The sequence below is a fragment of the Accipiter gentilis genome, chromosome 9, assembly GCF_929443795.1.
Source record: "Accipiter gentilis chromosome 9, bAccGen1.1, whole genome shotgun sequence".
Classification (NCBI taxonomy): Eukaryota; Metazoa; Chordata; class Aves; order Accipitriformes; family Accipitridae; genus Astur; species Astur gentilis.
Genome location: NC_064888.1, coordinates 6,901,837 through 6,927,346, shown reverse-complemented (window position 1 = coordinate 6,927,346; position 25,510 = coordinate 6,901,837). Strand labels below are relative to the sequence as shown.

General features: G+C 40.4%; 1 protein-coding gene across 11 annotated transcripts in view; it reads right to left on the bottom strand.

The window, feature by feature from the left end:
* PCDH15 (protocadherin related 15) overlaps positions 1-25,510 on the bottom strand; it is an 858,619-nt gene that overhangs the window by 110,228 nt on the left and 722,881 nt on the right. For all 11 annotated transcript variants that reach the window (XM_049810552.1, XM_049810540.1, XM_049810547.1 and 8 more), the window contains 2 exons: positions 16,379-16,684; positions 15,005-15,229 (listed from right to left, as the gene is read on the bottom strand). In XM_049810552.1, coding sequence (XP_049666509.1) covers positions 15,005-15,229; positions 16,379-16,684 — 531 coding nt within the window. The remainder of the gene's footprint in view (positions 1-15,004; positions 15,230-16,378; positions 16,685-25,510) is intronic.

Genomic DNA, 25,510 nt, shown 5'->3' with positions numbered 1-25,510 from the left:
ACAGGTACTCAAAGTTTATACAATGATGCCTCTACCTGTTGTCACAGCTCTTCATGCTGCAAATGCAATATTCTGATACTGGCTAGCATGCTATATTACACAATAATTTAAAACATTCATCCACATCTCACCAGAGGAAACAACAGTATAATAAACATTAAAAAAAAAAAAAAAGAAAAAAAAAAAGACTGTTAAAAGTCTATGTAGTAAATGCCTGAATGATTAACGCATTCTGTTCTGTTGAAACGTCTGCAATTCAAGTCTTCAAGGCACTGGAAATGCTTTTTCTCTGATTTTCAGATTTTCAAAGAGACAACTGGATCATCAAAAAGTGACTAGGCGGCAATTCAAACTAGAAGTGCATTCAAATGAAAACATTTTGGAAAAACATTCAAGTTGAAACAGATTGGCATTTTGGCATGGAATTACAGGCACTGAATCTTATAATTTCAATTTCTTGACCTATTTGCAAGAACATAATTTACTTCATATGAGAATTCAATACCCAGGATTATTTTACATAAATAATGTAAGAGTTGTTTCTCACAAAGAAAAGGCAAGGAGTTACTTAATTTGAAGCAGACACAAAGTAGCTATGAATACAGAAATCCTAGGCATGGAATATTAAAAATAATCTCCAGTATGATAGGAGCAATGTGATACAACACCACATGCATAGGTCTTACAACTGTGTAAATCAGTGCCTTTGGAACTGTTTTGGTTCGTAGACCCTGAAAGTTTTCCAGTGAGATACATAACCTTCTAAAAGGTGCACACACACAGAGAAGACACCTTCTGGCCTTCCATATGAAGTCTTCATCTGGGGTAATGACCCAATACTATGCTTATGATAACTCATTTTTTTGCGGCTTTTGCTTCCCATGGTCAGGATGCTTAGGATCACCTCCATGAAGCAGGTGAAGTTTCTGAAATAACCCAGCCTTTCATCTATATTTATTCATTTATTTTGAATCCATCTCTCTCTGTGCACCTGCAAATCCACAGCCCTATCTGGTCTTTTTCCTTTGGTGTAGCAGCAAGAGATCACGCTCTGCTGTCTTCTCACTGCGGGGTGGGGAGAATCACCATGTGATGTTTTTGTTATCTTTTGAATACCTTTATGTGACCTTAGCAACTGAAAATCTGTGACTTAAGGTATTGGAAAGAATAATCCTGTTTAAAGATGACACACTACATCCTCTGCTATAGAAAATGACTAATTCATCCTACTTAACGCACCTATTTTTCAAGATACATGGATCAGTACAAAATACACAGGAATACAAAGCAAAGCATAAAGTAGGACACAGAAAGCCTTCTGCCTCTCTAACTTTTCTTCTCTCTAAGACAAGCTTTATGCACAATTGTGCCTCATAAACCTTAGCCGAGCCATCCAAATAGGCGCCAAATGTTTCAGTCATAACTAAACTGAAACAGCTCCACGTGCTTTTCTTCCTGGGTCATCTCTTCCCGAACCCTAAAGCTGCTACTATTTTTTTATAGTGGAGTTCAAGCTTAAATGTTTCCACTTTTAACAAAATAAAAGTTCCCCATAAGAATCACCACAGGTCTTCTCATTATGCAGCTGCAATAAGTGCACTTCAGAGAGCAAGACCGTCATTACAGACAGGTGATCAAGTCTCATGTACTCATCACAAATGTCTACAATGAATAACTGCTAGAAGCAGAACAGGGATTTTTGCAGGCAGAAGGTTTAACATGCAAAACATGCAGATGACATTGAAATGGGCTTTTTTTTGGTTGTAATGTTTTCTTTATTCTAGTAAAAGTCACAGTAGGAAGAAACTACTCTTCTGGGCAATTCCCAATAGAGTAAGTAGAGATTTTGTTAGAGACATGTTAGAGAAATTAAAATATTCTCTTCTCCTTCACCTGGTACAATTTCTCTTTACATATTATGGGCACTTAAAAGTACCAAAAAGGTCACAGAAAGAAACTATTGATTTTCTGGCAAAAAGCACCACCACCAAGGATGGAATACAGTCTAGATCTGATTTTGTTAGAACACAGAATGAAAGCACACTGTATATTCTGTGGATAGCTCAAGAGGTCATGGGCACGATCTGTCCCATCCCACCCCCAAAACCTGTGCCCCTGTAGTCAAGGTCTCCTGCCCAGTTTTCTTCACTGAAGTGGACTTAACAGCGCGTAGCGCTCAGCATTCCGACAGATAGAGTGAATTTTCAGGTTTTCATCACAGAGGGACTTCGGGCAAAAACGTAACATTTACATAAAGTACTGGGCTTCCATCATCACTGGAGACCAAAGATACAGACATGTTTTTGCACAGCTAAACGATTGAAGATTACTCCATACCTGATGGCTTGTGCTTAAGACACTACTAAACCTGACTTTGCATAGAAATAGATGCAGCTTTATGAGTGCAAACCCTAACCAAAGGTTAGGAATAAGGTAGTAACTTCCCACAAAGTGGTAGTAAAAAGTAGCGTAATCACCTTTTAAATCTGGGGCATAATGCTACGCCTGCTCTTGTGGCCTAACTGCAGCATCTTACAACTGTTCACAGTTCATTGCTTCAGTCACATAAATCCATGTTGCTATTAACTACCAGACACACACGAAAATATGTAAATGGAAAATAAAGGTAATGAATTCTCTATAGATCACACTTGAAAATACTTGGGCTGTGTACTTTGACAGTAAAGCAATAGCAGCCACATATTTATATATAAATACAAAACAGTTTCTGTGACACTGCTCATCTAGCTGCAGATTTATTATATTTTTATACACCTTTCTTTACAAACCAGAGACAAAGTCAAAGCATTAAAACCCCAAAGCTTTCTCCCTATCATAGATGCTTTTTTTGTTTGGTTTTGTTTCACATTGCTCAGACTGGACAGCACATTAAAGCAGAACAGGACACATCCTTACATGCTTCCCTTGCACCAAGATTAAGCATCAAGCATAAAGAAAGCACAATATGGGAGAGATGCTCAAATACTATTGTTCTTGAGAATCCACATTAGTACCTTCAAAAGCAAATGAAGACATATTAAGAGATTCCTTGATGCCAACTCATTTATTAACTCAGATGTCACCCTTCACATGTGAATGATCCCACTTCCTGACCAACTGCCTTATCCTCTGAACAAGACACATTTCATTCACAAGATTTAAAGGGTTGTTATTTACCAAAAGGTTTGTAAGAAACATATATTGACCTGTCTGCAAAGATTATGAAAATGCTGAACAAAAATGTTGGTGAACTAAGATAGTCATCTAGGAATGCCAATGAGGAGAAACAAAGCATGGGGGAGGAAAGGCATTAAGGAGCAAATCAATATGTAATTTAAAAATCATTAAGACAGTCACTAGCTGTAATGCACTAATACTAAACTAGGTGCACCTAGACAGGTGGTGACTGCCGACGTGGGAGGGCAATACACAACTAGAGCAGAAGAAAAATACCTGCAGTACAGCATTCCCAGCATAAAATTAACTTGTAAACTTAAATGGACTTCAGAGACATTAATATATTTTTGATTTATGGGGACACCAAGAGACCTTTAACGCTCGTACTCCACTAAGTTAAGAATATAAGCATTTCACATCAGGATGAAATAATCCCCTTTTCCTTCTCATTGACTAGCCTGGGAAACACACACACCAGATTCAAATGCCTGCATTCTTCCTTGCACCATCACTGCCCCTTAACTTCATCTGAACTGCATACAGCTCAGGGTGTCCCGTGTGTGCAGCACAGCACGGACAGCACAGATCCACGTACGCACAGGCAGTGAGCAGAGGCTACCCTAGCTCAGCCGCCCTGCCCTGGCAGCTCCTGGATCCTGGAGCCACCAGGATTTACTACAGTCTTTGTCACAAACTGGAGCAGTCCCGTGTCCCTCTCTGAGTTCGCAGTGGATCCTGCAGATCCACCTCCCAAAGGATTGATATGTGTGTATAAAAAACAAATCCCACCCTTCAAAAACACAACCTGAGCAGCAAAGGCTGGGAAGGTCAACTGCACCAGGAGTTGCTGTGGCACTTCCAGGATACTTGGGAGAATCCTGCCCGAAGGAAGAAGCCAGACAGACCGGGATTCCAGCTCCTTCCTGCTGGTTGCTGAGAGCAAGGCAGTTGTGATGAGCTCAGGATATGGCCCCTTCTCACTCTAGTGAACTACAGCTGCAGCTCACGACTGTTACCATGTTTCAATTAACAAAATGCAACTTCACAATGAGTGACAGACTTGGCTGATTTCAGTATTACCATTAACCTAAAGACTTTCTAAAGAATAATCAAATTTTTTGAAAATGTGTTTTGGTAGAAATCTTGTTTTGTAAGAGAAAAATGAAGAGTAAGAAGTTAATTTTTCATCAGCTATCTCCACACAAACAGAAGCAACTCCAGATGACACTCCAATATATTTGATATATATGTAAATATGTATATCTATATAGATATACATATCTATATCTATCTCAGGCATAATAATTTGTGCAAATGCCCTTTTATGCTACAAAGGGAACCCTGTTACTGTACTGAAAAAATTGCTGCCTTTAGCCTGCAGTGCACTAGAGGGCAGCCCTACCAAATGGGAGTGAAGCCTTTCCTCCCCCAACAACCACAAAAATCAACCTGTTTTACCCTCTCCCAATTTCCTTCTTATAAAAACAGGGTTATACTTTCTCACATCTACTCATCTACGTTTTGGGGGAGGGGGTGTTGCAGCTTATAAAATCAGTCTGATTTTTTAATTCTTGGATTTTTTTCAGATTGTGACCTAATTATAATCAAGTATTGATTATTTATTAAAATAGCTGTAATTGTGTAACAGCAAAATCTAATTACTAATCTGCTGAACAGTTCCAGAAGGAAAAATTCCTGTCAAAGAATATGAAAATCACAGATCCTGTTGATTTATCTAGACCGCTAAGAGAATCACACCGTATAGATGATTTTTACCATTATCAACAGAGTACGTGTGTAGAGGTGCCTGCCTGGGGAGCCTGCATTACAAATACAATTTTGCACACAGTTTCCCATTTCTTTTGCCTCTCTCCTCAACTGCTAAGCAGAAAGCATCTTGCCATAAAGATTCTAAAATCTGAGGAAATGTTTTACTCTCCTATTTCCGACCTGTTGAAAAAATCACTCATTGAGCCTGTTAGCTTCTTAAATATTACGTTTTCTTTATTTGTAAATACTTACACAAAGAGTTTGTAAATACATCCATGTGCTTTTCCTACTACTTTAGGACTGCACTCTTTGATTACACCTGCTGATACCAAGGTTTCTAGTCAACTATATCTAAGTGGAAATCAACATTCCCTTGCTATAAAAAACAGTGTGACTGAACAGCATCTGAGCTAATAAGTGCATATTAGGCATTTACAGCTCCTTTTCCAGTTTGCTGGCTTTTATCACAAGTGTAATAAATGGGAAAAAATGTAGTTTTAAAGTGATCCCTCCTTCCACTGATGTTAAATGTACATAACACAATCCTACAAAAAGAGAAAGTAAAAAGGTTTACTTCAAAGCATAGCATATGTCACACACTGAAATTTTCAAACCTTCCAAATCTTCCTCTACAACTACAGATATGTATCTGTAATTTTCTGCTGTCATTTTGTTTTGAGCATCTGCCACTTAAGTCTGTGTGCACATTGCCAGAGCTAGTGACTTCCCATCTGAGCTGCCTCCAAGTGTTTAATAATCCCCTGCTGTTTGGGGACCTCCGAGGGCACATTTTACATTCCTCTACTATATCTGTGAAACTCTCTTCTACTGAAAGGAAAGGGGTATCACTGTACTTGAAAATCAGTATTCCTCTTCTGCATTCTTTAAACACAGAAAGATGTCACTCAACACCTTATTTTAAAAAAAAAATCCAAGGTATTTTATTACTAAAGAAGCAGAATGAAAAAAACCCTAAAGGCCACAAGATACCATGGCCCTAAGGGCATCCTAGGCCCCCCAAAACCCTGCCTCTGGGCCCAGAACCCCATTTCAGCTCAGTTGGAGCCCTCAGTCCAGCTCCAGTGATGCCACAAGATACCAGTCTCCAATCCTGCTTCTGGTCCCATCCCCTTTTGCTCCTGGCTGGACTCCCTGGACAGACCCAGGCGGGGTTCATGCCCTCACCATGTCTGGGGCTGTCAACGGAGCCTGTTGGTCTGCCTGCCCGGCTCTGTCCTCACAGGGACTGCACCCAGTCGGGGAGAGCCCTGCCCACACTGGGTCACCCTTTGCTTCCAGCTCATCCCCATGTGTGGGGCAGCCTTGCTCACACTGATCTCTCACAAGAATTTTCAATTTCTTCTTCTGTGAACTACCAGTTCATGAAAAAATAACAGGGAAGTGGGAAGTGAACCCTTTAGAACAAGCATGCAGCGACCCAGATACCTTTGACTTCTGCCACAAGGCTTTATCTTGCCCTTTAACAAAACATTTTTTGGGCCCAAGTGAGCAAGTGTTTTCATTGAGCAAGTGTTTTAATTTTGATGCCACTATGCTTTGCAATGGATTCCCGAACCTCTGCTTAGCTTTAAAGGAAATGCCAAGTGCAGGTTGTCCCTCAGCAGAAACCTCTCCAGCATGGCACTCATTGACGTTTGCACAGGATGAGATTTTTGCTACCATCATCACATTTCAGCTACAGCATCTATAAGCGCCATGCTTTCTTACCATCCGTTCCCATAGTCCATGCTAACTGACAACAGCCATCTAGTGCCCTCAATTCTTTCTGTAATTTCTCAATTTCTGCAAATCCTCATTTGATTGTATTTCTATTATTAAACTCGGTAAGTTTCCAAAGCCTTTCAATATGATGCTAATCAACCTTATTCAGAACAGTACAAATGTACAGTATTAATAATAAATATTAAAAGGCAAATTTCATATGCTTTCATGTCATAGTGATCTTAAATTACATGATAGTCTAAAAATAAGTTTTAAAGCTCTTCTGAAACAAGGTCTCTGGGTTTTGAGTCACAGACTCTGCATTGAAACAACTGAAAATTTGAGCTGTGACTTCAGAAAACCATTCTCTCACAGGTGAATTTATTTGTCTGAAAGAAAACCAAAATGTTATTCAACTGTAATCCCTTTACTAGAAGATTATCTTTTCTTTTCCTCTTCCCTTAAATGTCTACCATATCATGTACACAGCTACAGCAAAATACAACCACAGATCTTTACTTTGAACCAAGAGTTGATCGATACATATATATATATATATTCATGCATGCGTGCAAACTATATCTATTCTTTCACTAAGCAAACACTCATGCAAGCTGAGAGGATACAACATTATTCACCAGGCCTTAATAACCCCTAACAATCCCCTAAAGGACTACTGCAGGCAGTTAATATACTATCCAGAACTGGGACAACAACCAGGATCTTAAGATTTCAAGCAAGCTCTCATCCTTCAGCTAAAAAACTGGTATTATTAACTTAAATGAGTGATTTGTTGTAATCTACCCAAATAACTCTGTGGAGAGGTTCACAGCGACAGTGTTACACACCCAGGTATATCTAGCCTTTCAAATTGATTGCAAAGGGATTAGGAACGAGCATCTCTACAATAGCTTAAAATCACTGAGATAAAATAATCCTTTTCAAGATATTTTCAATTTTGTTTCCTCTGTAATTCGTGCTTTCATTTCATCAGTCAGTTTCTGTAATTTATATGAAGAAGGCAAGCACAAGACAATTTATATTTCCTAATGTATATGATAAAAATAATGGGGAAAAAAATCACTTATCTCCCTTATTCTTAGCTTTACAAATGCAATAACAAGTTAACTTTATTGTCAATGATCACATATGTGATGGAAAACCTACTGTGATTATTTCCACTTCAAATTACATATGTAAAAAAGTGTCTTCAAAGTTTTGACTCGTGAAGAATGCAGCTTTCGGGGGCGGGGGGAAGTGAACTCATTACATGGCATAATCTAGAAATACCTAATTTCACCAGATACTGGAGTATCAAGAACTTCAAGTCCCTTCTCATTCTTTATGTAATTTGGCCTCTTACAATACACACGTACCACCCTTAAAGGTATTCTCCTTTAAGGTTCACGCATCTCACCAGTACATTCATTCTCCAAGATAGACAAGAAGTTTGCAAGCAAACCTTTCTTTGTGAGCCTGCATTTTGATTAACCAAGGTGCTGTTTCAATTTTACATTTACATTAAGTCCACTGAAGTAAGCCACTCCTCAAAAACTACTCCTAGCTTTGCCACACATATTTGAAATATCTTTTAGATTTATGTATCAACCAGTGACTATTTTAGAAGGACTGAGGTTAGAGAATCAAGCAATGTTGAGTAACTTTGAGCAGCAAGTTCAAAATTTTTGTGGTGATGCTGACAAGATATAACAAACTGTATGAAGTGGCACTTTGAATTTTGTCTGTAATAGGGTGCAGTGCCTCTTCACACAGGGTTCTTTGAAGCTATACAAAATAGAGGCTTGTTAACATGGTATAACTGTCTCTTTCATATTTAGTGCTCAGCAAGCTCTAAAATAGCTCATAATATAAATTAAGGGATAATATTCATAGTGGAATATACGAGGCAATAAATTACTAGCAGATGATTCAACGGACAAGTTGAGATTGAAAAAAAAAACCCAAACCAAAAAACTGTTTACTGGCACCGAAGTCCAACACCATGCCCGTTATTCCGTTAATGCCACTAGAAAAGAGAGAAATAAGCAGTTACATTTTGGAGGCCATACAGCTCATTTTTTTAACCTTCATTTAAGCTATGCGCTGCTGCTGTGCTGGACTGCTCTGTTATTCTTTAAATAGGAAATGGTTTTCATGACATGTTAGAAAGGAATGTACTTCATGGATGTAATTTTATTGAAAAAACGTAACTTAAATTTTATTTTAGAAATATTAGAAACTGATGACGTGTTCAACCTTAACTGATTCACTAATGTCTTTTATCTTCCATGTATCCTTCACTACCTGTATAATTTCTGGCAGAAAATCTTCATTATTATTGTAATTAAATCTCACCATAACATGAAATCCCACCATAATGAAGCAATGATATATTACTGGTCATCAGCTCATTAGAAACAAGACTGGAGTGAATTTCTAGTAAATACCTGCAGGAAGAGAAAGCAGTGGCAGCTACACATATGCACGGTTATTTAAACATCTGGTGGAGCTGCGTTTTAACCAAAATGTCCTCCCCTCTCCCTAATGACAACCTGTGGATCCCTCTTCTCCCATTCTCTCCTAGTGATAATTTAAGCATTTTATAGAGTAAAGCCACTCGCTCCCCAGCACTCTGCAGCAGTACAGTAAACATGCTCTGTGAGAGGAGAGGGTCCAGCTGTAACATTTTATTCCAGCTGTCTCAAATGCTGAGATCCTGCATATGATCTCCAATGCACTTTTCTTTGCTTCACTGTTGGCTCCGATTGTTTGGTTTGAGAGGGTGGATCACCCAGAAACATGCAGCTTCTTTTAACCCTCCCACCCTAGAAAAGCAAATTAATTGTATTTCTCCTTGTTCTGATTCAAGGTTTAGGTTGTCAAAGAAACAAAGGAAGCTTTCTTGTGTAAGCAGGTCGGAGCTCTGTACTGCTACGGCATCATTACAACTAAGATCATGCCGTTTGCTTCCAACTTGAATACGAAGGACCGCAAGAACGGTCATGTTGATGAAGGACCATTCAGAGCAATCACGCCAGAGAGAGACATTTAGCTGTTACATACTTCTGCATGGTTGGTTTGTTTCTTTTATGCAAAGTTCCCAAGGAAGGGAAGACTTAGCATATTGATTATGAAAGATTCAAATTCATCCCCACAATAAGTACCAATCAATGCATATAACGCATGATCTAAAGCATATGATGACTTCTAACTTCTCAATGGCATACTTCTCTTGAAAAACTAGCTTGACAGTTGCAGTTTGTGTGCTCTCTGATGATAGCAATATGTTTATTGACGTTCACAGGTATAGTCAGTTTACTAAAACTGGACATTCATTGTATAATGTTTATAACAGTCCACAGGGATTAAGGCACAGTAGGAATTATATGAAATATTTGGTTGGCAGTCTTGTAATATGGCATTGCTAGAAACATATAGATTTGGTTTTATTTATTCTTTTTGCTTTATCACTGAATCATCAGCCAGAGATAATGGCTTCATTACACTACACACTCTACTTGCAAAACTAAAAAGAAAACCAATCCCGGAACACAGAAGGAGGAGAAAAAGCAATTATAACAAACAAGAAAGAGACATAAAGTAATACAAAAATAATGCTGGCAATAATAATAAGAGGAGGACACAGCATAAAATATGAAAATACCTTAGAGGCCCCATGATACAGAAATTCTTATAATATGTATTTAGGAACACATTACTCATTTAACAGCAATATAAGCTGGAAAAAGGTTAAGTCTTGTTTCTGTTAAGAAGCTCTATTACCATAGTAATTGTTTCCAAATGCTAAATCCTAATAATAAGCACACCATTTGAACAGTAATGATTTCGCTTCTTCCAATACTGGGAAACATTTATACCGTGAGAGGATGCTTGTGCATACTGCAATATGCTCCATAGGCACTCCTAGCAAACAATTCAGTCCTCTCAGACACTGAGTGAATACAAATCTCTGTCGTTCTTGTGGTGCGAGAAATTATGCCTCGACAGTGGCAAACCACTTAAAAATAGCACACAAATTGCTTCTTGGAGTTGCTAATGTTTCCATCCCTTAAACTACGTTTTCAAGACTGATAAAATTTGCTATGTCTAACCTGTATAATTACATATACACATTTATATATATAAAACCCCAGATAAAATAGAAAGTTTTCTGTTCTTGATTACAGATCAGATTACAATCATCAGTTAGTTATTCTGGATGAACACTTGTGCAATATCCCATGCCATCCCAAGAAAAGATGAATCATAACTACATTCAGGTCAAGGTGAAAAGTTATGAAAGCAGCGAGAGGAATCTGAGAACTGGGGAAAAAAGAAAAATCTCAGTCTGTTTAAGGTGGTTTGCATCTTTCTGGCAAGAAGAAATCAATGCCACTTATACTATTCCTCCTCAGTAATACTAGAAAGGATGCAACAGTTCATTAATTTACCTTTGCCCTTCTTTGACGAAAGAGTCCTAAGACATCCGTACAATGTAAAGGGCCATTTGGCTGCAGCAGAGGCCAATAATGTATTACAATACTGACACACAGGTAACAGATTTAAGTTATTTTTTCTGCAGTGTGAGTATTCTGCTATGCAGTCTGTGTTTTGATCAAGTTCAGGGAAGGTTAATACAAACTATTTGTAACTTGTCATGCCAAAGGCTGAAAGAGAGAGTCTAAAGAAAGTCACTGTGTCTATCTACCCTCCCACAAGCCACAAAGATCAGTATGATTATGGGTATACTGCACTGCTGCTCATTCAGTTTTGTATCACATAAATGATGTATGAAACCATCAGATGTTGTCCATAGTTGGTTAACAGAATCCTACTACACAGTAAAAATTATAACACTTTCGGTTAAGAGCTGGACTATGACAAAAGACAAAAGTTAACTGAGCAGCACAAGCCCCAAAGGACTTGGAGACCTTTGTATACAAATAATGCTCTGAGGATTATAGGGACTGAATTCCTAACGGTTACATGAATTCCCTGCTTGGACCCACTATTGTCTAAATGCCTGCTTCTGGTTTTCTCTAGTTCAATTTTGTGTTGTTAAAGACTGCAATCGGCACAACTGTTATGTTAGGGCCTACAGTGTATCTGGCACTTGGTTTATTTCCTATTTGGGGGTCACAAACACTGTATTAAAATAATTATTCTAATATCATCTTCTAAATAAAGTAAAAGCACATTTACTACTAAGAAGAATCAGACATATCCAGTTTGTGGTCCCAGAGCAGGAGCAAAAGACAGGCTGAATGGGAACAACTCCTCCAGAGCTATGGCAGAGGGATGTTCATCCCCACGCAGAAGCACCCTGTCCCTGAACACAGCCTCTGATTTGGCAGATGGTCTGGCAGAAATTGTGAGTTTTAGAACCCCTTCAATTCCCTGTGCAGACATCTTAATTGGTCAACAAAAAATTATAAATTACTCCAATTAAATAGTGAACATGCTCATCAAGAGCTATCTGTTTAGCTATGCCCTAAAGCAGCAGCTCAGTCTGTGGTTAAGATTGCAGAGGAATAAAAGCCTGGATTGCAATCGGGCAATACACTGTGCACGAGGCTCTAGACCACTCCATAAGGCATGTCATTTATGCCATCACACATTCAAGACCTAAGGCCTGATTCGGTACCCTGTAAACATCCTCACTGAGCTGCTGGACAGAAATCAGCTCCCTCTGTCAGCTTACCAGGAGGCGCTGATGTCAGCCCTGTACAAAGCATACACCGCCTCTGTCCTCAAGGGACTTTTAGTGCCTTGCCCTCTCTGGGCTGATCAGAACCTTTCACCCCCAGAAACGGCACATCAGCTCTCCCCCTTCAGAACAAGGGGGAATATGAGTCTTTTCCATTAAGAACAAACCCAAACTGCATTGCAATGCACTTTGTTACTTCTGTATTTCTTTCTACACCAGAGGCCTGCTCTTCTCCTTGCTCTCACTTGGCTTCCAAGACTCTGCACCCGTCTCCTGCTGCTCTCTCTTGAATCAACCATTCAAGGTATCCTCTTGTGGATACTTCTCATCTCACACAGGGGGAGCATGAGGCTCTGATTTCAATCTCCACCTCCGCCCCCCCACCGCGCCAGAAATTTTGTATTTGGGAAGTTCATCTATAAGCTCAAATGAAACCATTCTTTCTATTTTAGACATCTCTTGTGACCAAGGTTCTAGATTTCTACCATCTGACATAAATGACATCTGCCCAACAAAATGAGGTATTAAAAATGTTTTTTCTACAAGCCCTCCCCCGTTGTCTCAACTGCCACTCAAAATACTACTATCTCCCTGTCATTCAAGGCTGGAACCTAAGCATCATCTTAATCTTAAAAATATATATAATATTTAATTATGTCCACTGATCTGTTGCAAAAGTCAGCCTGTAACCAAGTATTAATTATGTCCACTGATCTGTTGCGAAAGTCAGCCTGTGACCAAGTATGACAATACTCACTTAACCATTTCTTTGATTTATTTTCTTTCTCATTTAAAATATAAGCTGCTTGACCTCACTTTGAAGCCCTGTTCTGTCCCCAGCCCGACACATTTTACTGCAGAAATTGCTACTCCTGGCTCCAGCCCAGTATTCCAGCCTCTCACATACTGCCTTTTCAAACAAGTATCATCATGCTCCCCTTCCATTGCTCATGTGTGGGAAGGGTTTCCAAGAAAACAAGAAAGCTATTTTTTGATCCTACTAATCCCCTTCTTAAGTTCCCTATTCCCACACCACCTCCTTTGACAGTGCACAAGCTGCTGTTACTTTAAGGCCACCAAGTTGAACTACATTGCTCCCCTGTACTCTCTCATTAATGAATACAATACAAACGCACAATCATACAGCTGGGTCAGCCCTATGATGCAGGCTACAGCTTTTCTCTGAATACATTCCTATTTGAAAACAAGTACCTTTAAAAAAGCCAACAAAAACACCCAAACACATAATTCGTACAAAAATTCACTGTGCTGGGAAAAAGTTTCTTTTAGGAAAAAAAAAAAAGGGGGGGGTTTGAGCAACTTCCCCCTAAAAGTATAACAGAAAAGGCTCAGGGAATGATGTCAAAAGCTATGGTGGGGGTTTTTTTTATTGATGTGGAAACTGCCAGGGAAGAGCACTAAAGCTCTATTAGGAACTAGAGGAAACAGACTATTAGGAAGCAGGTGACCTGCATCTCAGTCTGAGAAATCTTGCAGAGACAGAGTGGTATTGTAGAAGCCTTCTTACATTGTCATCAAAGCTAATAATTGGAGACATTTACTCTCCCCAAAATAATTCTGGGCTCAGTAGAGACTGACAAACAGAATTACTCAAAATCATGTGGCAATTCATAGCATCTGCAGATACACAGTAAGCTGAACCTGAGACTGATTCATATATGCTAAATACTTTCCACAGACTTACATTTAAACTGAAGTTGTCAGATACGAAGTTCACATTTGTGAGCTATGCTTTTGTTCCTGCTACAATTTTTGCTTCTTAGCTAAAATACAAGCAATTAAACTCTCTTCTCTCCCACAGCTCACAGTTCTTCACTGACAAAGTCAACAAAAAAAGAAGCAACTGGGCAAAAGGACTCGATTGACTGGCTCCAGAACTGCACCTTTGTAAATGCAAGGAGGCTGATTTAGAGCATCTCAAATATCCTCTCCTCTTGGACATGAGTACATCAACCAAATTAAGATGGGTAAGTGCTAATGTTTCAGCTACAAACGCTTTTCATTTGTGGATTGTTACCAAACAGAATACCATTATGCCCCTATTACTGGTGAGATAACTGAAACCCAGAGATGCTGTAACTCACTGCATAAAAACGATTCATAGTGTAAGACCACTAAATAAGCCTGTTCCTTTGCAGCTCTGTATTTTCAAGCAGCAGAATCTGAAATACTGGATGTGGTGTGCCACATCAGCACTCAGTACACCTGAATGGTTCATAAAATTACAATTTATGAGAGCTTTAACTGAAACGTGATGGTGTCATTCTTGCAAACAATTCCATTAGGTACTTATTTCAACTTTTCAGGGATTCTAAAGGACTAAAACGTTTATATATGTCTCAAGTATTCTTATACTTCATAAATCTGTGATCCAAGATTTAACTACGTAATTGCATATAGCAAAGTAATTATAGCTGTTATAAACTGTATGTTTAACTGAACAAGTTGCTGCCAGAAAAAGGCAGTAGCTTCATAAAGTGAAAAAGCAGGAAAGCAGACATACTGCTACCGTGCTTTGGTGTTTCATCAGGCCACCTGTAATTGTTAATGAAGTATTTTGTAACAAATAGGAGAGGATGTTATCAACCGACAACTTATTCCTCTTACCTTTACCCTTACTGTGACAGTAGCGAGACCAGGAGGCATAGTGCCCTTGCTGTCAAAGGCTTCCACGAGGAAGGTGAAGGTTGCTTCTGTGTCAGAGAATGATTCATAATCCAAGGACTTCAAAAGCGATAACTCGCCTGTATACTTGTTCAGTGCAAAATACTGTAGTGCCTCCTGGGTCCGTATTCGATAGTTAACATCAGAACCAAGATCAACATCCTTTGCCTAGAGCATGCCATACAGGGGAAAAAAATATTACTTAATACCAAACATAATCCATTTTCACAAAAAAATCCCTACTAGATTTAAAGAACATTAAAAAAGCAAACTACTGCAAACAACTTTAGTTTTGTTATTTTGATAGTATTGGATGTACTTAATACTACTGCACAAACACGAGGAAGACAAACACACTTAAGGTTGTAAAATCCAGAGATACCTGCCACATGAAATGAGTACAAAATTCTGGCCATTCTTCACTGGAAGGTCTGTTCTTGTTCCCTTCCCCGGGCACTTGTTATCAGCCACTGCCAGCTAGAGGATGCTGGGCTAAGCAGATGTTTGATCTCACCCCCACCCCGTACGGCAGCATGAATGTTTTTATTTCATACCAGTATTTAGACAATCCTTAGGATAAAGAGTATTATGTGATTCTTTTAGCTGTAATTTGACATTAGATTTATCTGCAGTCAGGTTCAGAGAAAACCATTCTTGTTGAAATTGTCTCAGGACAGATTCTTCTCATTAAAGGATGCTGACCAAAACATCAGGAGGATATATAGACTGCTTACGGGAAGTGAATCTCAGCTGTCTTTAGAGATCTAGCTCATCCTTGAACAATTAACTCTCACTTGTCTGAGTATCTTTTATAGTCAGTGAAGAGAAGACACTTTACTCCAGCTATCTCAGATGATGATCTTGGTATTGGATTAATTGCTTCTGGAAGCAACTATTTATCTCCATTAACTATAACATGAGGTTAGACATCTAGGTTTGACTTAAATGTCTAAATCAGTTGAGATAAAGCTCTCTTCCTACTAATGTAAACAGGGTGAAGCAGTATGATGAGCTTTCAAAAACAAATCAAAAGCACTTTAAATGTGTAAAACAATATTCCAAGAAATGACAATAGTAGCGCAGGTTTTGTTGTTTGTTTGTTTTTTAATAATTCCTCTCATTTCCAAATGAACCTCAGCTTCAGAGTATTTTTATGTACCTGTCTAAAGTCATGCATTTTTCAGCCTAAGTGTCACAACTTCCCCCACTCCAGATTGCAATGTTTTACTGCAGTCTCACCGACAAGTTAAATAAGAACATGCTTAGTATTGCGTAACATTTACAAAACATCTCCTTCATTCTATAATGCTTTTTTACCTCTATCTGCAGGAAGACAGTGCCTGGTGGTAGATTTTCGGGCACACAGACAGTGTAGGAAGCATTAGTAAAAACAGGGCTGTTGTCATCAATGTCCAGCACCTTGATCGCTAAAGTCAGTGTTGAATGGCGCGGGTCCATAGCTCCGTCTGTTGCTTCAACGATAAGCTCGTAATAGTCCCTTACTTCTCTGTTCAGTTTAACTGCTGTATAAATGCTACCATTTGATGTGATTCGGAAAAGATTGTTGAAGTTTGCCAAACTGTAGTGAACTTGACCATTAACACCGGCATCTGGGTCTGTAGCCTAAAGAAACAGAAAAAAGAATGATGTTTTAATGCACATTTTAAACACAAGGGACATACCTACATGGGAGTGACAAGGTAAGCTAGGGTAATACTCTACAGAGTACTAATGTTTGCGTGGCTATTCAGCATTTCTTGTTTATAGCAGCTTGCCTCCCTCCAAAGTTTTGCTGAAGATAAAATATCCCACAGAAATGAATCTCTTAATTTGCAGTGACGGAAGGTAGGTTTACTAGATCCCAACCAGACTTCAGGAGAAAATACACATTTAGTTGCTCAGCATTGGACAACTATGCATATAAGCAGAAGACAAACCAGATGCTTTTAAAGTCAAGCCCTCAGATATTTCTAATGCTGAAGTATCTTCAGCATTAGGTGGCATCTGAGGGGAATTTTTATTTTACATTGTTTGATGTAGGCGTTTCATTGCTGCTCAAATCATTATAGAGCACATGCTCAGATGAAAGATGGATGCAATCAGCAAATAGCTGGAATGGACACATTAGTTAGAATTTTTCATTTCACTTAACATTTTTGTCACATTTAATGATATTTTACTTGTTGCTCTCTGAAGAACTACTTAACTTTCTACAGTTTGTTTATCATGTCCTTCAAAACCAAACATTATGACATCTCATCCTTATTCTTCTACACTCAGAAGAGGCAGATGATTGCAATAGAACACTGTTTAGAGTTTGTTCAGTTGATATCTTTGTTCTCACATACTGAAACAAGTCTCAAATTTCATTATCAGCCAAATAATTCTTGCTATTACATAACTGCCCTTATAGGGATGGACAAAATTCGTATGTTTTCCCTAGAGCTACCAGGCTGTCAACATAGTCCGAATGTTGACCTGTTATTTTTCCTCCTCTTAATTAAATTATGGAATGATGAATAATGTTATGTAAATTAAACAAAGGGCATTCTGTGAGCAAGGTGTTTTCATTTATTTGACTTTATAAATGAGGCTACAGACATCTGGGAAGATCATAAGAGATTTTCATGTTTTGTTATCAGAACAATTGTCAAGAAGTTTCCATGAACATTTAATTCCAGTGAAGGTATTCATTGTAAGACTTTGTAATGAAACCATTTATCTTCCTAGAAATCAATTAAAAGTTAATTAAAATTGCTAATAAGAAAAATTTCACTGTGCTTTCCCCCTGCGCTACATCAATGCACTAAGCAGGAATGGCTACAACTTCATAATGACCAGTCTACAGATAACACATCCTTTTAATCGACATCTTTTAACATATGGTTGATTTTCTTAGTTTACAATCAATTCTCTCTCTTCCGCAGAAATAACAGGTTTGGGGCAGAAGGACCTCCTAGATTACATACTGGAAAACCACCAGAAAACTAGTCAAGGAGAAAAGCTCGAAGTATACAGTAACTGACACTTAGTCCCACTGAAAGCAAAGCAAAGCATAGGAAATGCAGAGTAAGTTGAAGAGCTTCTGGATAAGACACTAACAGCACTATTCACTTTCTTAAGACTAAATCTCCAACACATACATAAGGTCAGCCCTCATACTTAGCCTCTAATTTAAACCAAAGCCATATTATAGCAATTAAATTGATACTAAACAGCTGGAGTTAAAAAAAAAAAAACAAAAACACAAATAAAACCCCACAAAAATCTCCAAAAGTAATCTGAAATACTACTACCATTGTAAACTATGAGAATAAACTAGGTAACATTTTTATTTAAGATCAATTTGGAAATATGTTTTGGCATAGACAAACTGATTTTTTAGGAAAGTAAACTAAAATTACTTTCAAATATATGGCAGGCTTTGCCATTTGGTTCCTATGACTACGTATGTTGTAAACTCATTTGTGTACGTCCTTGGGCATAAACATCTTTTCCACATTCTGCAGGACTGATTTGTTTCCACGCAGAGTAGCAGGCAAATCATTGTTATTAAATCCAATTAAACTAATTGTTATAGTACCACCATAACACCAGTGAGAAGTTACCCAAAGACACATGAAGACAAGCATTAGCTCTGTGCATTTTGACATATCTTGGTCCTGTGCTTCCACAGCATGGGGCAAATTCAAATTTCAGAAGGATGCTCTGACTGAACCCTCAAATGGAAGTTGGTTGCACTTCATCCACTAAAATTTCTACCGTATGGATTCTCTGATTATCTATTAGATGACAAAAAAAAATAATCAGCTTTTCTCCAAGCTTCCTGCTCTATCTGTGGCATTACACCAGAGACAACTACTTTTTATTTACAAAGCCGCCATCCCATTGCTCAGGCAGCACTTCATGTTACTCACCTTTGATGAACACCATGCAGAAGCACAGCCACTGAGGAGAAGGGCAAAGCTGAGGAGTTATAACAAGTTGTACAAGTACTGTCCAACCTACTTACAGGCGGCTTTGTGACTCTGAGAGACTTGGAAAAGCCAGAATGTCCTATGTGGTGGCTGCCAAGCCCATGTCAGGGGCTGCTTTCTCCTGCCCAGACTCCCCTATCGCACAGCAGAGCATGGTGTAGCAAATATGTTATATCCCATAACAGCCTTTCCCTGTCCCCACACCTTTTCCTGCCCCACTGTGGTCTCCCCACAGGCTGCAGGGGAATCTGCTCTGGCGCCTCAAGCTCCTCTTCCTCCTCAGTGCTTGCAGGGCTGTTCCTCACTCCTTAGTGCCGCGAGTTTTGCCCTTTCTTAATTCTGTTTCCCAGAGACACCACCGGAGTTGCTGATGGGCTGTGTGCCCTGTGGGGCCACTGGAGCCAGCTGGAACCATTTGGAACCAGCTGTGTCTGACCTCTCCCCACAGAGACCCCTCAGCTTCGCTGCCAGCCCTGGGCACGGGCACCCTGTACACGTGTATATGTGTTTAAAATTGAAGTGCATGTTTTAAAGAATCAAAAGGGATTTTATTGGGAAAAATGCTTTAAGAAAATGCTATTATTTTACCAAATTAGATCGCTTTTACTGTTTAAGATCTCCATTAATTAACATTTTATCACTATAAACCTGAAAAGAGATAATGCACTCTTTATGGATATGAAAGAAAAAGAGTTTAATCCATTTTCTAAAAGAATCCTATCTCAAGGGTATACAAAATTAACTCTTTCCACATGGAAATCATTTCACAGAGCCTCTCGAAGCCTGTGGGCAGCAGCTCCATGAAGAAGTCCTCGAAGGACTCACCGGTGGCACGGTTACTGGCTGTTCCTATTTGCAGCTATTGCACTGTATCAAAATGGATGACTTCAAGTCATTCCAATTTCATCCCCATGCTCTGTCACCGACAGGTACAAGCTGGCATACATGTATTACAAGCCTTGACTGGAAGGTAAGGGAGGAGGAGGTCTACACAATGAGGAGCCGGGCTTTCAGTAAGTCCTGCTTCCAAAATCAGCCCTGCTTGTACTTATCACTACCCTTAAATCAGAAACCAGCAACATCCCAATAAATTTAATACAATTTGCTCATTACTAATGCTGAGCTGAATTACCTGGGTATACAGTTACCAGAGATGGAGAGAAGCAAGAAAACATTTCATTTCTGTATTGCCTGAGTGCCAGGGAAAGCCCCAAATACAAAGCCAAGGTGACTATGGCAGGACTAAAAAGAGGCAAAAGCACATTCCTACACCCAGTGCGTCATGCAAGGCTTTCAACCACAACTCACCCTCACCGATTTGCACATAAAAAGTATGGTAAGAGTCTTGAAGCTTTAGTCAGTAAAGGGCCACCAGATGACAGCAGATCTTAAAAGGAGCTACAGATCTATTTACAGGCAGAAATCTCTTCACAGCCTTTCAGATATTGCTCATAGAAGAAATGTGGGCTTTGGAGAGGCAGCACAAACAGCAGGCGCGATTGCTGTAGGCAACACAGCTCTCAAAGGCCGCAGAGACAGACACCATAGAAATTGAGGAAAAAAACCCCCAACGAACAAGAACAGGGAACCAGCAAGAAAGAGGGAAATTTCAAAAGCAATAGAAAAGATCCCCAAACAGAATAATAGTGTCATTGCACCTCAAACACTGGAGGGGGTGAGAATTTCATCTGGCACCAATGGCCGAGAGGATCCAAGAGATGGAGCTGCACACACTGCTCCCGTCATCTCTACCACATGATAATACGTGGAGGGGAAGACTTGCATATGACCACCCTTTGGATACGAGTAAGGATGAAAAAATATCCAACCACAAGAGCCACATGGAGGTACACCATCTGCATAACCAGATGAGCACTCAAAGGAGGAGAGGTGAGCAGTGTAGGGCGTACATGTCCTCTCACTGCAGCCCTTTGTTTTGTTCTCTGGAGGTTATCTGCTCCCCAACTAATCTGAGCCATACACCCTCAGCCAGCTAGGCAACCCCACGGCAATCCTGGACCAGAGCAAGCCTCAGGCTCGTTTCAGTTCAGACCAAGTTTGGTGGTCCTGGGATTGTGACATTCCAGGCTCTGCCTGAGCTTCTACACAGAGACAGTGCAGGTATGAACCCAAGCTTCATGGGCAAAACTGGCCACGTCAGCTGTTCCAGAAATAGACACAGACTAGCTCTTTAAAGGACTAAGCTCCGCAAGCTGAGCCAAAACACACTGTAGAGATCAAGAACCTCTCCCTGATGTTCTGACTCTGCCATCTGCTCCTGACTTTTCTAGTCAGTGCTTTCTCCAATTGCTCCCCAAAATCTGTCTGCTAGGAGGTATGAAAGGATGTCAGTTCTGGGGTCTCTCCAGCAACTAGCTCCCTTATCTGTTTTCAGCTATAACAGTAAAATACAAATCACAGATATTATTTTTCTCTGGGGTACACCAACATTCTTAATAATTTCTTCTACTAAGTAAGGTCCTTTAGGAGTAAAAAAGATCAAGGCAAATATTGAGCACAAAATTGGCCAGATTTCTTTCTGTTTCTCATAGTGCAGTCTCGGTCTCACCCTAGCTTCAAACATTTAATCTTGCATGTTTGTGTGGTATATGTGCAGAATGCATTTTTTCCCTCTACATTAAGCCAAAGCTGCCAAAGTTGAGGGAAGCACAAGTGATAATCCGCATTTCCAAAGACGATCACTCACTCTTCCCCTGCCACAGCCAGATGTCAAGAACAGACAACTGAAGTAAGAACCTACTCATTTCTGTCTTGTTTTCCTGCTAGAAGATTTTTTTTGTTGCATCCAGCCCTAACCCAAGTCCTCCTTCCCCTCATCCCTGCAGTCATCAAAGGGAAGGAAAGTATCCCTTCAAGTGCCTGTAGAGGCAAAGCCGGCTAACAAGTGAGAGACTGAAGGAGCCCAAGGCCACTCTCGGCCATCACACAAGCACTACTGCAACACCTGAGTTCCCACCCACATTAAAAAAGCTGGTTAATATTCAAGGATCACCTCCTCCAAGCTCAGGAGCAATGTAGCCCAACAAAGAAGAGGCAAAAACACCAGGAGGCCTGCATGGATGAACAAGGAGCTCTTAGACAAACTCAAACACAAAAAGGAAGCCTACAAAGGGTGGAAGCAAAGACAGGTAGCCTGAGGGAATACAGAGAAATTGTCTGAGCAGCCAGAGATCAGATTAGGAAAGCCAAAGCTCTGATAGAATTAAATCTGGCCAGGGACGTCAAGGGCAACAAGAAAAGCTTCTATAGGTATGCCAGTGATAAAAGGAAGACTAGGGAAAATGTGGGCCCTCTCCAGAAAGAAACAGGAGACCTGGTTACCTGGGACACAGAGAAGGCTGAGGTACTCAATGACATTTTTGCCTCAGTCTTCACCGGCAAGCACACCAGCCACACGGCCCAAGTTGCAGAAGGCAAAGGCAGGGACTGGGAGAATGAAGAACTGCCCACTGTAGGAGAAGATCAGGTTTGAGACCATCTAAGGAACCTGAAGGTGCACAAGTCCACGGGCCCTGATGAGATGCATCCGTGGGTCCTGAGGGAACTGGTGGATGAAGTGGCTAAGCCACTATCCATCATATGTGAGAAGTCGTGGTAGTCAGGGGAAGTTCCCACTGACTGGAAAAGTGGAAACATAACCCCCATTTTTAAAAAGGGTAAAAAAGGAAGAGCTGGGGAACTACAGGCCAGTCAGTCTCACCTCTGTGCCTGGCAAGATCACAGAGCAGATCCTCCTGGAAACTGTGCTAGGGCATATTGAAAATAAGGAGGTGATTGGTGACAGCCAACATGGCTGCACTAAGGGCAAATCATGCCTGACAAATTTGCTGGCCTTCTACGACAGGGTTACAGCGTGGGTAGATGATGGAAGAGCAACTGATGTCATCTACCTGGACTTGTGCAAGGACTTTTGTGTCAAGCATTTGAAACTGTCCCACACGACATCCTTGTCTCTAAGTTAGAGACACACGGATTTGATGGATGGACCACTCGTTGGATAAGGAATTCGCTGGATGGTCACACTCAAAAAGTTGGTCAGTGGCTCCCCGTTCAGCTGGAGACCAGTGAAAAGTGGTGTTCCTCAGGGTTTGGTGCTGGGACCAGTGCTGTTTAACATCTTTGTCAGCGACACGGACAGTGGGATTGAATGCACCCTCAGCAAGTTTTCCGAGGACACCAAGCTGTGGGTGCAGTCGACATGGTGGAGGGAAGGGATGCCATCCAGAGGGACCTTGACAGGCTTGAGAGGCGGGCCCGTGCAAACGTCATGAAGTACAACAAGACCAAGTGCAAGGTCCTGCACATGGGTCAGGGCAATCCCAAGCCCAAATACAGTCTGGGCGATGAGTGGATTGAGAGCAGCCCTGCAGAGAAGGGCTTGGGGGTATTAGCGGATGAAAAACTAAGCATGAGCCAGCAAGGTGTGCTCTCAGCCCAGAAAGCCAATTGTATCCTGGGCTGCACCAGAAGAAGTGTGGCTAGCAGGTCAAGAGAAGCGATTCTGCCCCTCTGCTCCACTCTCATAAGACCCCACTTGGAGTACCGCATTCAGCTCTGGGCATGACAGACATGGACCTGCTCATGCAAGTCTAGAGGAGGGCCACGAAGATGATCAGGGGCTTGGAGCACTTCCCCTATGAGGACAGGCTGAGAGAGTTGAAGTTGTTCAGCCTGGAGAAAAGAAGGCTCTGGGGAGACCTTATAGCAGCCTCCCAGTACCTAACGGGGGGCTACAGGAAAGATGGGGAGGGACTTTTTACAAGGGCATGTAGTGATGAGACACAGGCTAATGGCTTTAAACTGAAAGGGGGTAGATTTAGATTAGACATTAGGAAGAAATTCTTTATTGTGAGGTTAGCGAGGCAGTGGAACAGGTTGCCAAGAGAGGTTGTGGCTGCCCCATCCCTGGCAGTGTTTGAGGCCAGGTTGGATGGGGCTTGGAGCAACCTGGTCTAGTGGAAGGTGTCCCCGCCCACAGCAGGGGGGTTGGAACTAGATGATCTTTAAGGTCCCTTCCGACCCAAACCATTCTATGATTCTGTGATTCTATTACCCCCAAGGTCTGCCAACAAATTCTGGTGTTTGATCACTTGCAATCACATGCAACATGCTTGGTAAATTTGGATAGGAAACTAAGCTGATTTTGCTATTCTGGGTAAAAGAAAAATTCGGAACCATCCCTCTGCATGCTCAGAGGTTTTCCTTTGTTCTTATTGAAACGGTTTCAAGCAGCCTCACAGGCAAATTTACTACACCAGTGTTACACAACTGAAGAGCTCATAAATTCACCTAAGTCAATGCAGCCTAACCAAAAGGGATTTTGTCAGCATAGAGGAGCCTGCTTTACATAGGCCCAAGGTAATTTATTTTCTTTAAACTAAGAGCATCTGCAGGAGTATAAATTAGACTTAAAAAAAAAAACCAAAACAATCCCTTGCTGACTGGCTCCTCTTGGCAACGCTGCAAGAGATGCAGAAAGATGAGATGCACATTTCTACCTCTCCCATCTCACTATGTTTATTCAGAATTAAGAAAAGCATGTTCCCCTGAAGAGACTCTAGTAACTACTGCTGTTATTCTATTAACTTCTCAGATCTACCTGACTACTGTAATTTCCGTCTCTCACGGGACTAACTTATAAAGTACTGCATGATAAAACAAACCTGGAAACCTAGGAACATAAATGAATCATTACTTTATTTCCTGGAAAACACATCCCACATTTACTGGAGATACCATAATCTACAAGGTGATAGCCTTTATCTGTTGTGGTAAGTGTCAATTTGCATTACCAACTATGCTTCAACATTACCAAGAAACCCTCATCAATATAAACCAACAGTGTTCCAGAGTAACAAATTATCTTCCTCCATCTCAAGCAGCTTGAAAGCACAATTCTGGGAGATCTGAAATACCAAAATATCTCTTGAAGGATCATTAACTCTGAAATATAATGACAAGTGCTTAAATGTCAACAATATTAATTATATCATTATCATTCTTTTCAAAAGAAACCTCCTACTAATACCCACAACTCTTGCTAACAGTGGGTAACAGGATTTGAAGCAGGTTAATTGAAGATTTACGCTCGGACTGCTGGAGCTGGAAAACAACAAAATAAGGCAGTGTGTTGTTATTCATACTTGACTATAAAGCAGAGACAAACATGACGGGTATCCCCTCATTAAAGCTGCAAGTTGAAACACTTCTTAGGGACCACTTTGCCACCAACCCAACTTCCTCCAGATTAAATTTTCCTTCAGGTCATCTTCAGGGACAGAAGTTCCCCATGATCCCTACCCACCCCAACAGAAACTCCTGATCTCCAACAGCCTCTCCAGTATTCCAGCAAACACCACAGTTCGAGGGAGGGACGGAAATTGTGCTGGAGGATACAAAGGACGCCAATGGTGGGAGTTTGGTTATTGCTTTCATGGATGATAACATGATT